General features: G+C 51.8%; 1 protein-coding gene across 1 annotated transcript; it reads left to right on the plus strand.

Moving 5' to 3' along the window:
- Nucleotides 1-46: 46 nt before the first annotated feature.
- On the plus strand, nt 47-15037 carry NOSIP (nitric oxide synthase interacting protein). Its single transcript, XM_060084705.1, has 9 exons — nt 47-148; nt 9507-9678; nt 10267-10372; nt 12050-12131; nt 13798-13957; nt 14051-14169; nt 14326-14513; nt 14629-14737; nt 14927-15037. The coding sequence occupies exons 2-9, from the start codon at nt 9609-9611 to the stop codon at nt 14996-14998; spliced, it is 906 nt and encodes a 301-aa protein (XP_059940688.1). The 5' UTR covers nt 47-148; nt 9507-9608; the 3' UTR covers nt 14999-15037.
- The last annotated feature ends 315 nt before the right edge of the window (nt 15038-15352 follow it).

The raw sequence follows: 15352 nt of genomic DNA on the forward strand, positions 1-15352 counted from the left end.
AAGAGATACCTCCGCAAATAGGGGCAGACCTACTTCCGGTCTCTTCCGCCAGGCGGAAGTGAGCGGAGCGGAGAGGGAAAACAGCACTCCTTTCCGGTGTAGGGGTACAGTTGAAGTAGCTAGCGACGAGGGAGGAGTCGTTCGTGAGGTGAGTTCCAGGCGGTGAAAGGATAGTGTTAGTGAGATCACCTTCCGGTGGGCAAGAGTCTTGGGCTCCTGAGGGAGACTAGGACAGGATTTTGAATTCCCGACTTCCTGGCAGTCCTTAATAGAGCACTCTAGGCGCCCCAAGTTTGAAGCCGGACTACCTCCCTGGAGGTAGCCAAACCTTCAGCCGGCAGTTCTCAGGAGAGTTTTAGTTCCACTGCAGACGGATGGGCCGGGGATCCCAGGGGAAAGAGGAAACTGGGGTCTCCTAGGGGTCTAATGAGTGAGAGTTGAGGAAGAAGCACCCCTTTCCAGGCCTCCGTTTCCCAGATTGTGATGGGGAGGGCGGAGAAGGATTGTGCAGTCGCCTGCCGCCGCCTCCCTGCCCCCTTTTGACAGCCGCTTCCCTCTCGGAGTAGCTGTAGGGTTAACGTTTTCCTCTGTGGAGCTTTGGGGTCAGGCAGTCCTGGGTTCACATCCTGATGGTGTTGCTGATTCGGTGTGAACTCGGGTCTTGATGGATCCTTAAAACAATTTCACTTTAATATTTTATTATGTTTTATTATGAAAATGTTCCAACTTATATAAAAGTGAGAGAATAATAGAAGACTCCCTATCGCCCAGAGTTACCAGTTATTAGTATTTTTTGACATATTGGCTGGGTATTTTTAAAAATTAAATATATAAGGCAAATCCTATCCATCGTGACATTTCACCCGTAAATACCTCAGGATACATGTGTAAAAAACAGGGACATTTTTACAACATTGTAAATTAACTATACTTTTTTTAATTTTTAAAAAGCACACACGCACACAAAAAAGCAGGGACATTTTCCTCCATGACCACAATACTATTACACTTACAAAAGCAACCCTAATATTACCTATTACTTGGTCCATAATCAAATTATGCTTCTGAAAAAATGCCTTTTAAAAAAAGAAGTTTCACTTTTTTGAATCAGAATCCATTCAAGTTATTGTTATGTCTCTTAAATTGCTCTTAATTTCAAACAGTCTCACCTCCACCCCCCACCCCCCCGTTTTTTTTCCTTGTCAGTTGATTCATTGAAGAAACTGGGTCAGTTATTCCATTATCATCCCACCATCTGAACTTGTCTTTTTGCTTCTTTGACATGGTGATGGCCTTTCACTTATTCCTCCATTATTCCCGCCGCACCCCCCTCCCCAACTGCCACACCCTCTCTCTATGGATTAACCTAATCTGGACGTTTCACATAAATGGAATCTTTTTCCTGTCTGGTTTCTTTCACTTAGCATAATGTTGTCAAGGTTCATCCATTTTGTAGCATGTGTCAGTACTTCTTTTTAAAGCTAAATAATATTCCTTTGTATGAGATATACCATATTTTGTTTATCCACGCGTCAGTCAATGGACATTTGTGTTGTTTCCTCTTTTTGGCTATTGTGAATATGCTGCTTGCACTCGTGTACAAGTTTTAGTATGGACATAAGTTTTCATTTCTTTTGGCGGTGGAATTGCTGAATCAAATGGTAACTCTGTGTTTAGCCTTCTGAGGAACTGCCAGACTTTTCCAAAGTGGCTGCTTCATTTTGCATTCCCACCCTCAGTGTCTGAGTGTTTCAATTTCTCCACACTTGTTATGATCCAACTTTTTTTTTTTTGGCCATGCCGAGTGGCATGCGGGATCTTCCCCAACCGGGGATCGAACCTGTGTCCCCTGCAGTGGATGAGTGGAGTCTTAACCACCAAACCGCTAGGGAAGTCCATGATCTGACTTTTTGACTGTAGTCATCCTGTGGGCGTGAAGTAGTATCTCACTGCTGTTTCTTGTTTTTTTTTTTTAAGATTTTTTCAATGGGGACCCTTTTTAAAGTCTTTGTTACAGTATTGCTTCTGTTTTTTTTTTTTCTTTTAAATTTATTTATTTATTTTTGGCTGTGTTGGGTCTTCATTGCTGTGCGTGGGCTTTCTCTGGTGGCTGTGAGCGGGGGCTACTCTTCATTGCGGTGTACGGGCTTCTTATTGTGGTGGCTTCTCTTGTTGCGGAGCACGGGCTCTAGGCATGTGGGCTTCATTAGTTGTGGCACGCGGGCTCAGTAGTTGTGGCTCACCGGCTCTAGAGCGCAGGCTCATTAGTTGTGGCGCATGGGCTTAGTTGGTCCGTGGCATGTGGGATCTTCCCGGACCAGGGCTCGAACCCATGTCCACTGCATTGGCAGGCGGATTCTTAACCACTGTGCCACCAGGGAAGCCCCGCTTCTGTTTTATGTTTTGTTTTTTGGCCACGAGGCATGAGACATGCGGGATGTTCACTCCTGGACCAGGGATCGAACCCGTACCCCTTGCATTGGAAGGCAAAGTCTTAATCACTGGACCACCAGGGAAGTCCCTCACTGCTGTTTTGACTGCATTTCCTTCATGATTAATGATGTGGAACATTTTTTTTCATGTGCTTATTGGCCATTTATATATCCTCTTTGGAGAAATGTCTATTTTGATCCTTTGCCCATTTTTAAATTGGGTTATTTGTCTTTTTATTATTGGGTTGTAAATTTCTTATATATTCTAGATACAATTCCTTGTCAGACAGATGATTGGCTACCACCACCTGTTTTGGTATAGCTTGCAAACCAAGAATGGTTTTTAACATTTTTCAATAATTGGAAAAGACCATAACCAACAAGGACCCACTGTATCTCACAGAGAACTATACTCAATATTTTGTAATACCCTATAAGGGAAAAGAATCTGAAAAAGAATATATATATGAATCACTTTGCTGTACACCTGAAACTAACACAATCCTGTAAATCAACTATACTTCAATTTTTAAAAAAATTGGAAAAAATCAAAAGAAGAATAATATTTTGTGATATGTGATTCAGATACCAGTGTCCATAAAAGAAGTTTTATTGGAACACAGTCATGGCCATTCAGTTATATAGTGTCCACGGATGCTTTGCCAAACAAGGGCAGAGTTGAGTAGTTGTGACAGGGGCCATGTGGCCCACAAAGGTGAAAATCTTTACTCTCTAGCCTTTTCTTGCGGATCTCTGCTATAGCCTCTGGCTTCCTAGAATCAGGAAATTAAATTGAAAGGCTTGATTAATTTAGCTTCAGGCATCTTGGCATGGCTGCTTCAGAGCTGCTAGCTTCAAGCCTGGCTGTCCCACTTTTAGGGATGGTGAGATTGATCAGGGGCTTCAGGTAGTGTTTACAGACTTAACGTTTGTCCCCAACCCCACCCAAAATCTTCTATCTCCAATATGACTATTTGGAGATAGGACCTTTCCCGAAGTAATTAGGGTTAAATGAGGTCATAAGAGTGGGGTCCTAATCCATGGGGTTGGTGTCCTTAGAAGAGCAGGAGATACCAGAGAGCAAGCACTCTCTCCGCCCTGTGAGGCCACAGCCAGAAGGTGGCCAGCCATCTGCAAGCCAGGAGGAGAGGCCTCACCAAAACCCAACCATGGTGGCACCCTGATCTCAGACTTCTGGCCTCCAGAACTGTGAGAAAATAATTGTCTGTTGTGTAAGCCACCCAGTCTATGGCATTTTGTTTTGGCAGTCCTAGCTGACTAATACAGGTAGGAACAGCACAAACATGCCATTGTAAAGCTATGTTTTTCTGCTTTCTACTAGCAAATATCAGCACCCTGCGGATGTCCAGTTGCCATCAGGTGCCTTAGTGAATCAGTTATGTCATCAGGGGTTGCAAAATGGTGACTTTCCAATTCTTTCATTCCTCCCACATTTCTTTATCCAAGCTGTTTTTCACCTTGAGCCACGTCCAAGGAGCAGTAGAAGGGAGTGACGTGATCTAAGCTCCCTTTTGAAAAGCTCACCAGGGCTCCTCTGTCAAGGAACAGACTGAGGAAGAGACCAGTTAATCCCTCCGGGCCTCTGTTTTCTCACCTCTAAAATAGGGAGAACCTACCTCGCAGGTTATCCCGAGGACCCAATGCGTTCAGAATTGTGAAGCGCTTCGCCCAGGGCCTGGTGCATAAGTGTTGGAAGGATGTGATGGTCATTTCTATTCCTGTAGTGCTTTTATATGATTGGATGGATGATTCATTCATTGATTACACACCTAACCCAGGCCCCGCCTCTAGGGGCTTCTAGTCTGGGGGGAGAAATTCTGAGGGGTGGCAGCTATAATGGACGGAAATCAGGGCATTGTCAGAGCACCAGGCATGCCTAACTCAGGCTTCCCAGGAGAGGCGACTCCTGATGGAGCCTGGGAGGAGGAAGGGGGTGGGATTTCCAGGGGGGAGGTCCAGGGTTACAGGAGCTGCCCCACTCCACGGTGAGAGTCAGCACTGCCTGAGGCTGCCTGCAGCCCGACAGCATCGGGGTGGTGAGGGCCACAGACTCACATGCCTGGGTCAGACCCCGGCTGCATGACCTTGGGCACCTTCTCCCTGCCTCTGTTTCCTTGTTGGTAGCGACTGTTTGGGTTGTGGCGTCCGGTGGAGTTAATATGTATAAAATACTTAGAACAGGGCCAGGTTCACCAAACCTCTTAATAAATACCAGCCATTGTTAATAGAACATCTCAGACCCTCGCTTTTGCTCTTAGGGGGCTCCCTCTTTCCTGCTTCCAACACATCCTGTTTGTAACTGTGATTTCCTTGAGTGTAATCGGCCCTTTGGGTTCCTTTAACACAGGTCTCCGCCCCCCTGGGACGGCCTGCAGCATCCATGTGTCCCACGCTATTCAAGGGAGGGGGCTTGTAGCGTCCTTTAGTTCTCAGAGGGTTCTCTGTTCCCAAGAGATTCAGGATTCAAACGAATCAACTGCAGAAAAAGACAGTCGGGAGAGAATAAGGGAGATTTGAATACCAGCTGGATAGGAAAGGATGGTAAGGGATTATTAATGCATTAATGGTATTGTGGTCGTGTTTTTGTTTTTGTTTTTGTTTGTGGTACGCGGGCCTCTCACTGCTGTGGCCTCTCCCGTTGCGGAGCACAGGCTCCGGACGCGCAGGCTCAGCGGCCATGGCTCACGGGCCCAGCCGCTCCACGGCATGCGGGATCCTCCTGGACCGGGGCACGAACCCATGTCGCCTGCATCGGCAGGCAGACTCCCAACCACTGCGCCACCGGGGAAACCCTGTGGTCATGTTTTTTAAACACAGTAGCCACGAGTCCCCAGAGGCTGTGGGGCACTTTGATATGTGGCTAGTGCCCCCGAGGGACTGTGTTTTTTAATCATTTCATTTTAATTAATTTAAATTCAAGCATCGATACTGGATTCAATTCCTGGAAGACTTTTAAGTACGTTTGGCACAGCAGGGCGTGTGAATGTACATTTGCTCCTGTAAATTTTATGAACCCGAAATATAGGACAAGTTTCTCCAGTGAAACTTTCGTGTCTGAATTGAGATGTGTTGAGAGAGTGGACTAGACGCTGGATTCCGAAGACTTTGTAGGAGAACGGGAATGAGTTGGCCTTTATTCTTGGATTGTGACCTCCCCGGGAGGACTGCAGCTGTCACATGGTTAAGGGTACGGCTCCAGAGCTCGGCTGCGGCTGCCTGGGTTCGAGTCTGGCTCTGTTGCCACTTCCCAGCTGGGGGACTCCATGGGCCTGTTTTCTCCTCTGTAAAATGGGAAGGAGGATATATAACAGCTGATGTTACTTTGGACGTGGCCTCTCTGAAAAGCTAGTGACGTGGATGGTAGTAGCTCTGTTTTCTCTTTTGAGGTTTTCCTCACTGAGGAGACAATAAAGCTGCTGACCCCTGGTCAGCCCTGGTCAGCGGTTCTCAAACTTTTTGGTCTCAGCACCTTAAAAACCATCAAGGACTCCAAAAAGCTTTTGTTTGTGGGAGTTCTATCAGGATTTGCCATATCAGGGGAATTCCCCTGGCAGTCCAGTGGTTAGGACTCGGCACTTTCACTGCTGAGGGCCTGGGTTCGATCCCTGGTCAGGGAAGTAAGATCCTGCAAGCCTCGCTGCATGGCCGAAAGAAAAAAAGATTTGCCATATCAGAAAGGAAAACAGACATGAAACTGTCTTTATTGAGATATAATTCACATGACACAAATACAATTCGTGGTTTTCCGTATAATCACTGTTTTTGCAACCATCACCATTTTCTGATTTCAGGACATTTTCATCACTGCAGAAAGAAACCCCATACCCCTTAGCAGCCACTGCACGCCCCTGCCCCTGGTCCCCCCTTCTCCCAGCCTGTGGCAACCACCAATCTGCTTTCTGTCTCTATGGATCTGCCAATTCTGGACCTTTCATATAAATGGAATCAACAACACATGGCCTTTTGTACCTGGCTCTGTTCACTCCACATAATATAACAGACATTTTTAAAACCCAAGGATGCACAAGCACAAGTCACACAGCCTCTGGAAAACCCCACTGAACACTAGAGAGAAGGAGAGGAACAAAGGCAAACACATTTGTTTTATTTATTTATTTTTAGAGTGCTCTTTTTATATTTATTTATTTGGCTGCGCTGGGTCTTAGTTGCAGCACGTGGGATCTTCATTGCGGCATGCAGGATCTTTAGTTGGAGCGTGTGAGCTCTTAGTTGCGGCATGCGTGTGGGATCTAGTTCCCTGACCAAGGATCGAACCCATGACCCCTTCATCGAGAGCACAGAGTCTTAGCCACTGGACCACCAGGGAAGTCCCAAACATGATTTAGTATTACAAAAATAGTTTCACGGACCCCCTGAAACTATCTTAGGGACCCCTGGGGTCCCTGGACCTTCCTTTGAGAACCACTGCCCTAGGCAAATGGCTTCACTTCTGTGCCTCAGTTTGCCCCTCTCCAAAGTGGAGATGGGGGTGGGACGGACCTCAGAGGGTGGCTGAGGTTGGACGATTGAGAGTTGGCCTGGGGGTCAGGGGGTCAAGCAGTGTCCCTTGGGATTATTCCCATGACCGCCTGGCGAAGTAAAGAAATGCTCCAGGGCCTCCCTGGTGGCGCAAGTGGTTGAGAGTCCGCCTGCCGATGCAGGGGATACGGGTTCGTGCCCCGGTCTGGGAGGATCCCATATGCCGCGGAGCGGCTGGGCCCGTGAGCCATGGCCGCTGAGCCTGCGCGTCCGGAGCCTGCGCGTCCGGAGCCTGTGCTCCGCAACGGGGGAGGCCACAACAGTGAGAGGCCCGCATACCGCAAAAAAAAAAAAAAAAAAAAAAAAAAAAAAAAAAGAAATGCTCCATCTGTAGCGGTTCCTCTCTCTCTCAGAGGGAAAATGTCCCGGTCCACAAAGCCAGAGAACTTGGCTACAAGACAAGCAGCCCAGCGCCAAATACCGCAGAGGGTCAAGGCAGTTGACAACTAAGAATAGAGTGGGGAATTTGTCCCTGAGGAGGTGAACTCGACCTTCATGAGTGCCAGTGGGGAGGGGCGAGCTGGGGCGGAAGCCAGGGGGCCAGGGCGGAGGAGGGGGATGGCAGGTGAGCTGGGGTGGCAGCAGGTGCTGGACTTGCTCCAAAGCTGGGGGTGAGGGGAAGCTGGGGGAGGGGCGGTGGGTGGAGTTGGGGTGTTTCACCAAGGTTTCCTTCTGCAAGCAGCACAGTGGCCGCCGCGGCTGGGGTGATAGAAATGTTCTGCATCTCGATTCGGGGCGGGGTTAGTTACGAGGGTGTATGCAATTGTCAACACGTATCAAGCGGCATCCTTAAGGTCTGTGCATCTATTCTATGTAAATATACCTACAAAACAAAAACTGGGTTTCTGGGAGGAAGACGCCAGTAGGGGGAGTGCGAGATCTGTAGCTCAAGGAGAGGTTTGTGTTTGAGTTTTGAAAGTGAAAGGCAAGTTTCTGCAAGCATCCGGAACCAGGAAATAAAGATGAAGTTGCTTTTGTACATTTTGGGTGCTCCTGGTTGTGCCTCCCTCCCCCACCTTCTGGATCCTCCTTTCAGCCACAGAGCCAGAGAGAATATTTCCTGAACATTCCATATGCCATGCTCTGAGTATGACCTCACTTAGTCCACACAGCAATCCAGTCGTGTCAACTAGATCCCATGGTATGGTTCTCCCTACTTCTTACCAAAGGACTCAGAGAGGAAATTACAAGTCCAGAGGCACAGCCAGTAGGGGGCCAGCCTTGGACTCAAGCCCAGGCAGGTCTTATTCCTTTGATCCATATAACCCTCTCCTTCTTGTTTCATTTATTCTTATTTATCCCCCCGTCAGTCCCCTCCCCTATATGGGCAATCATTCTTATATGCATCATCTTTTGTTTGCAGGTGTTTAAAATGGATCGTTTTGTTCATGTGCAGATTGTTTTATTTCTTACTTTTTTCACCCAGCATTGTGTTTTAAAAATACACCCACAGGAATTCCGTGTTGGTCTGATGGTTAGGACTCGGCGCTTTCACTGCTGAGGGCGAGGGTTCAATCCCTGGTTGGGAAACTAAGACTCCACAAGCTGCATGGCAGTGCCAAAAGAAAAGAAGTCACCCCCGATGCTCTGTACACACCTAGTCAGTTGCATCTCACTGCTGGGTGGTCTCCATGAGGGGCCGTCACTATCCATTCCACGAGGGCGGGATATTCAGTTGCCTTTGACTCTCCTCCAGCATAAATACCACCACTGTGAACATCCTCACACAGGCTCCCTAGTGGTGTCGCCTTTGGGGCACATACACCCAAGTGCAGAATCGCCTGCACTCACTTTGCTGAAGTACCACCGGCCTGTGTTCCCCCAGCATCACCTGAGGGGATTCCTATCACCCACCCTCACCCTATCCAGCTCCTATCTTATCCAGCTCTCAAAGTTTCACCCACCAGCCTAGTGATAGATTTAAAATGATGTCTCCCTGTGGTTTTCCTGTGAGGAGAATTTGAGGCATCTCTCCATCTACCTGTTAGTCTTTGAGCTTCTTCTGTAAATCGCCTCTTCATATCCTCTGCTCATTTTCCTCTTGGCGTAGCTGGGTTTTTCTTGTTGATTTGCCAGAGTTCTGCGTACAGTCAATTCTGCTCTAACACCTGTTTTGAAAACTCGAGATTTATTCCAGTGCGATTGATACATTAGGGGATGGTTTGAACATAAGGCATAATGCACCTAAATGAACCCAGGTGCGCTTGGTTGAAATGAGCGTGTAGGCATACACAGAGCACACACTCAACACATCCACGACATCTACTGGGCGCTTCAGTTCCCCATTCGTGTTACGAGCCCCACCGATCACATCTGGTGCTAGAACTTTCCATCAGATAACCCTCCTTCCACCACCTCACAGTAACTCACAATGTGTACCCCTTCCGACACCACTTCCACAAGCAAACTACAGGTCTTTTTCAGGGTTAAGTGCCATATTTTTTTTTTTGGAGGGATAGGCATTTCTTAACCATTTAACATGTGTAAAACTCTCTTCCCCTGCCCCACTCCCAGCTTTCCCATCAGATCAGATCGGGGGCCAGAAAGGTCCAGTCCTCTCTGCGTGGCCCCCTCTGGTCACACAGCCCTGCAACTGCCCTTTCCTGACCCCCCGGGATGACGCGCCACGGCAAGAACTGCACGGCGGGGGCCGTCTACACCTACCATGAGAAGAAGAAGGACACAGGTACTGGGTTTGGGACGGGGGGCAAATGGACCCTTAAGTCCCCATGTTACCTTGCTCCTCTGGTTGTGCTTTCTGGGCATGTGTCTTTCCCCCGACCATGTACGTGACAGCCACATGACTGATGGTCATGACCGGAAACGTAACAGCCCACGTGAGCCAGCCACCTTCTCCCTGCCTTGTCGTGGGCACTGCGTTAAGTGCCTTCCATGCTAAGCCTCCCAAACACCCACTGAGGAAGGAATCACTGTTGTCAGGCCATATTCCAGAGGCGGAAACTGAGGCCCAGAGAGGTACAGACGCTTGAGCTTGGTCACAGAGCCAGAAGGCCCGAGGGGAGTCAGTTACGAGCCTCTTCCCCGAGCTGCCTCAGGGACAGGGCCTGTCTGTCACTTACACTCTGGGGATGAACGCCTTCCTGTGGGTTGTGCAGCCCTGTCCCCAATGCAGACACACAGCCCAAGCTCTTGATTGCCTATTCTCTGAGTCCCCCTACCTCGGAGTCCTCTCTGTGCCTTTATCTCTGGACTTGGAGACAGGCCTCTCCAAAGGTTTGTCTGCCTCTCCATCCCTCTGCCTCCCTGTCCCCAGCGGCCTCAGGCTACGGCACCCAGAACATTCGACTGAGCCGGGATGCCGTCAAGGACTTCGATTGCTGCTGCCTGTCTCTGCAGCCCTGCCACGACCCTGTTGTTACGTAAGCTGGGAACGCGGGTGGGTGGGTCAGGGTGGTGAGGTCAAGGGAACCGCCAGGAGGGGGCTGCACAGCCAGGGCGCCCTGGCAAGTCTCCCACCTTCCCGCAGCCCCAGTGTTCTCCTCTGAGACATGGGCATGATCCTAGTACGCTTCATGGGGTGTGGAAAAGAATACATTCACAATAGAGGGTAGGGCTCCTGGGAAGTTGCTAGCCCATAATAACAGCTCACGTGTGGAGTGCTTACTGTTACCTACCTCTTAGCGTCTGGCAAAGGCTTCAGCGAGATAATGGGTAGAAGGTACTTAGTCCACTGACTAAATATGTGCTCAATTACTGGTCCATTTTGTAGACATCGCAATGAGAGTAGATCGTGATTCAGGGTCCCCGAGGCCACCGGCAGGTTCAGTGCTTCACTAGAAGAACCCACAGAGCTCAGCAAAGCACTTACCCTCAAATAACAGCTTATGACAGCGCAAGGTTACAGATTAAAAACAGCAATGGGGGTGGTTTCCCAGGCAGTCCAGTGGTTAAGACTCCGAGCTTCCAGTGCAGGGGGCGTGGGTTTGATCCCTGGTCGGGGAACTAAGATCGCACATGCTGGGCTTCCCTGGTGGTGCAGTGGTTAAGAATCCGCCTGCCAATACAGGGGACACAGGCTTGATCCCCAGTCCGGGAAGATCCCACATGCCATGTGGCACAGACAAAAAAAAAATTTTTTGTTAAATAAATTTATTTATTTTTGGCTGCATTGGGTCTTTGTTGCTGCACATGGGCTTTCTCTAGTTGCAGCGAGTGGGGGCTACTCTTTGTTGTGGTGCGCGGTCTTCTCATTGCGGTGGCTTCTCTTGTTGTGGAGTATGGGCTCTAGGCGTGCAGGTTTCAGTAGTGGCATACGGGCTCAGTAGTTGGAGCTCGTGGGTTCTAGAGCGCAGGCTCAGTAGTTGTAGTGCACGGGCTTAGTTGCTTCGCGGCATGTGGGATCTTCCTGGACCAGGGCTCGAACCCGTGCCCCCTGCATTGGCAGGCAGATTCTTAACCACTGTGCCACCAGGGAAGCCCCCCCAAATTTTTTTAAATAAATAAGATCAGCAGTGGGAAAAGACACATGGGGCAGAGTCCCAGAGAGACCAGGCACAAGCTTCCTTTGCCTCTCTCAGTGGAGTCACAGGAAAGCGCTTAATTTTCGCAGCAGCAGTTACTACCCACCAGGAAGCTCGCTCCAGCCTTGGTGTCCAGGGTTTTTATTGGAGGTTAGTCACCTAGGCCTGGCTGACCTTGGTCTTCAGCCCCTCCAGAGGTCCAGCTCACACCACATGGTCCCAGCCTCCCAGGCAAACAGACACTCTTAACAGGCAGGACATTCCAAGGCCTAGAGGTGCCCTGCCAGGAGCCAGTCCTTCGGTTGGAATGTGCAGGGTTTGGACAGCCCAGGCATGCTGAGCTAACCCTTTACGATGTGAGATTTTGCCAATGCATCAGAGAACATTATAAAGCCAGGAGAGTTAAAACAGTGCGGTCACCTCAGAGAGCTAAGCCGAGCCCTGAGTGAGCAGCTGCCTAGAAGATGCTTAGTGGTCGCCCTGGGCAGGGAGCTGATGTTCAGCAGGTGACTGTCAACCTCTGGCCATGTGGCCTGGGCCAGGCCCATGTTTTCTCATCCCCTCCTCTCTTTGCAGCCCCGATGGCTACCTATATGAGCGGGAGGCAATCCTAGAGTACATTTTGCACCAGAAGAAGGAGATCGCCCGGCAGATGAAGGTGGTGGGGCTGGGAGAAGGGGGTGCAGGCGTGGGTAGGTGGTTTCGATGCTGGGCCTCCCGTCTAAATTCCTCCCCGCCCAGGCCTCTGCCTGTGCTGTTCCCTCTGCCGGGCACACCGTCCCCTCCCACTTCTGGTTAAATTCTCCTCGTTCTCCAGATTTCAGCCCAGGTGTTGCCTCCTCTGGCCTCTTGCTAGTCCAGGGCCCTGAGGGCCTGCCCCTGTCACCCCTTCTTTGGCACTTGTCACAGTTGTGACTCTACCTGTGGCTGTCTGATACAGGCCCCAGGGGCAGGGAGCGGGGCTCTCACCCACCCCAAGGCCCTAGGTTCTCGGGAAGTAAATGGTAAATGCCAGCTCATCTCCTTGGGCCTCAGTTTTACTGTCTCTAAAATGGGCTGACAGGGCCAAACCAGAGGGCACTGCAGGGCATGCGGGAAATGCTCACAGATGAGAACTTCTTAGGCATTTTCTTGGAGCCAGGCCCACCTTCCATGGCTGAGCTCATTTTGTGGCTAGGAGGGACCCTATCTCCCTCCTTGTCCTGCCGGCTTTTCCGGAGCTCAGGAAGCACTGGGGGCCAGATTCTTGTTGAGCCTTTGGTCTGGAGTGCGTGGCTTCCCCTGTGCCCAGGTCCTCCACCCAGCCTGGTGGCCCCTCATCGTGGAGCCCGCATCGGAAGCCCTCCCGAGCGTCAGTCAGCGTCAGCGTTCCCTCCTTGCTCACTGGGGGGCCGGAGCAGTGTCTCCTCTTGCCCTCACGCTGCCTGAGCCTTCCTGGCTCCCTAAACCTTCTCTGCTCCCTACTATCCTGGAACTCGGGCCCTTGAGGGCAGGGACAGAGTCTACACTGCATGGACTGTATAATAGACAAGTGATCAGATATACTGTATAATTAATATCATATGGCCCCAAATTACATTTATTGAGCACCTACTATATGCCAGGCCAGGTGCTAAGTGTTTTAAAAAATCACCCTGGGCCTCCCTGGTGGCGCAGTGGTTAAGAGTCCGCCTGCCGATGCAGGGGATACGGGTTCGTGCCCCGGTCTGGGAGGATCCCATATGCCGCGGAGCGGCTGGGCCCGTGAGCCATGGCCGCTGGGCCTGCGCATCCGGAGCCTGTGCTCCGCAACGGGAGAGGCCACAACAGTGAGAGGCCCACATACCGCAAAAAGAAAAAAAAAAAAAAAAAAAAATCACCCTGTGTAAACCTCCCAGTGAGCCTCCGAGGTAGGTCACCATTGTCAGCCCATTTTACGGATGAAGAAACTGAGGCCAGGAGAGGTCACAGTGCTTACTGGAGGCCACAGAGCTCATCAGTGACAAAGGCAGGGTTTGAGCTCTGGCCGTCTCCCTTCAGCCAAGCTGTTGACCACCGAGTCCCAAACCAGCTAAACCGGAAATGGCTTAACTGTCCTACAGTTGGTGAAGGGACAGGCGAAGGCAGCAGAGGCACGCCATGGCTAACTGTGCTGCCGATTAAAGATTCCCACCCAGGCAGTCACCAGCCTCTGCCAAACAGAGCCTCTGCCAGGAACCTCCCCTGTATGGGTTCCAGTTCACCCACCTTTAAATTCAAAGAGGCACCCCAACCCCCACCTAGGGTGCCCCGAACTCACAACCCACAGGAGGATGCCTAGCTCGCTCCTGCCTGGCTGCCCACAGGCCTACGAGAAGCAGCGGGGCGCCCGGCGTGAGGAGCAGAAGGGGCTGCGGCAGGCGGCCGCGCAGGACCAGGTGCGGGGCTTCCTGGAGAAGGAGGCGGCCATCGTGAGCCGGCCCCTTAACCCCTTCACGCCCAAGGCCGCCTCCGGGAACTGCCCAGGTGAGAGAGAAGTGGACATGCAAGTGGGTGGGGCTCCCGTGGGGCCGGGTGCCTCCCTGGGTGCGGCTTTCGAACCCCTCTCCCCCCCGGCAGATGATGTCCGACCCGGGTCCAGTGCGGGCCCCACAGGCAAGGACAAGGACAAAGCGCTGCCCAGCTTCTGGATCCCATCGCTGACCCCCGAGGCCAAGGCCACCAAGCTGGAGAAGCCGGTGAGTCCCCTACTCCAGCAAGCGCCCGTGTGTGCCCACTTTGCCAGAGAGGGCCAGGGTCCTGAGGGCCCCCTCCCCTCCCTCACAGGGACCCCCATCCTCCCTCCGCCTGGCTCTAGCCCCGCCTGTTGACTCGGCCCCCCTCCTGCTCCCCAGTCGCGCATCGTGACCTGCCCCATGTCCGGGAGGCCGCTGCGCATGTCCGACCTGACGCCCGTGCGCTTCACGCCGCTCGACAGCTCCGTGGACCGCGTGGGGCTCATCACGCGCAGTGAGCGCTACGTGTGCGCCGTGACCCGCGACAGCCTGAGCAACTCCACGCCGTGCGCTGTCCTGCGGCCCTCGTGAGTCCCCTGGGGGACAGCCTGGGGACCTGCGGGACAGGGCGGGCTTGGGGTGCGGCTCTCTCTTTGGGGCGGGGCCTCTGATCGTCATACCCCACACTCACCCTCACTACAGTGGGGCCGTGGTCACCGTGGAGTGCGTGGAGAAGCTGATTCGCAAGGACATGGTGGACCCCGTGACCGGAGGGAAGCTCACGGACCGCGACATCATCGTGCTGCAGCGGGTGAGTGGCACCCCTTCTCCCTGTCCCCTCGCCTTCCGGTAACCCCGACCTGCTTCCAGAGGGCCCGCCCCCTTACCGAGGCCCTGCCCCACCAAGGGGGAGGGGCCCAACCTAACCTCGCGGGCTAGGGAGCCCCCACGGCACCCCAGCTCCCCAACGCCTCTCCTCCTCCTCCTCCTCCTCCTCTAGGGCGGCACGGGCTTCGCGGGCTCCGGAGTGAAGCTGCAGGCCGAGAAGTCCCGGCCGGTGATGCAGGCCTGAGCGCGCGGGAAACCAAATAAATGGGCTTGTTGGACGCGACAGACCGTGTGGCGCCTTCATTCACCGCACCGGAGTCCGGTGACGGCGTGCGCTCAGGAATGACTGCACTTTGAAAGCGTGGTCTAAGAATATTTGATGTGGTCTCACGTTAACAGTAATATCTGAATCGAATGCAAACGCACAGTTTAAAGTGGGTTGAGTGGCCAGAAGTCGGAGTCTGGGCCGCGACCACAGGAGGGCGCCACTTTAACGGACTGTAGAAATCCCCGCCCTTTCTTTTGAGTTAAGCCAAATTTGAAGCCCAGGAGGCGACCCGGAACGCGCTCCCTTTGTAAAGTTTGATAAGACGCGCAA

This window comes from Mesoplodon densirostris, chromosome 19 (genome assembly GCF_025265405.1).
Source record: "Mesoplodon densirostris isolate mMesDen1 chromosome 19, mMesDen1 primary haplotype, whole genome shotgun sequence".
Lineage (NCBI taxonomy): Eukaryota > Metazoa > Chordata > Mammalia > Artiodactyla > Ziphiidae > Mesoplodon > Mesoplodon densirostris.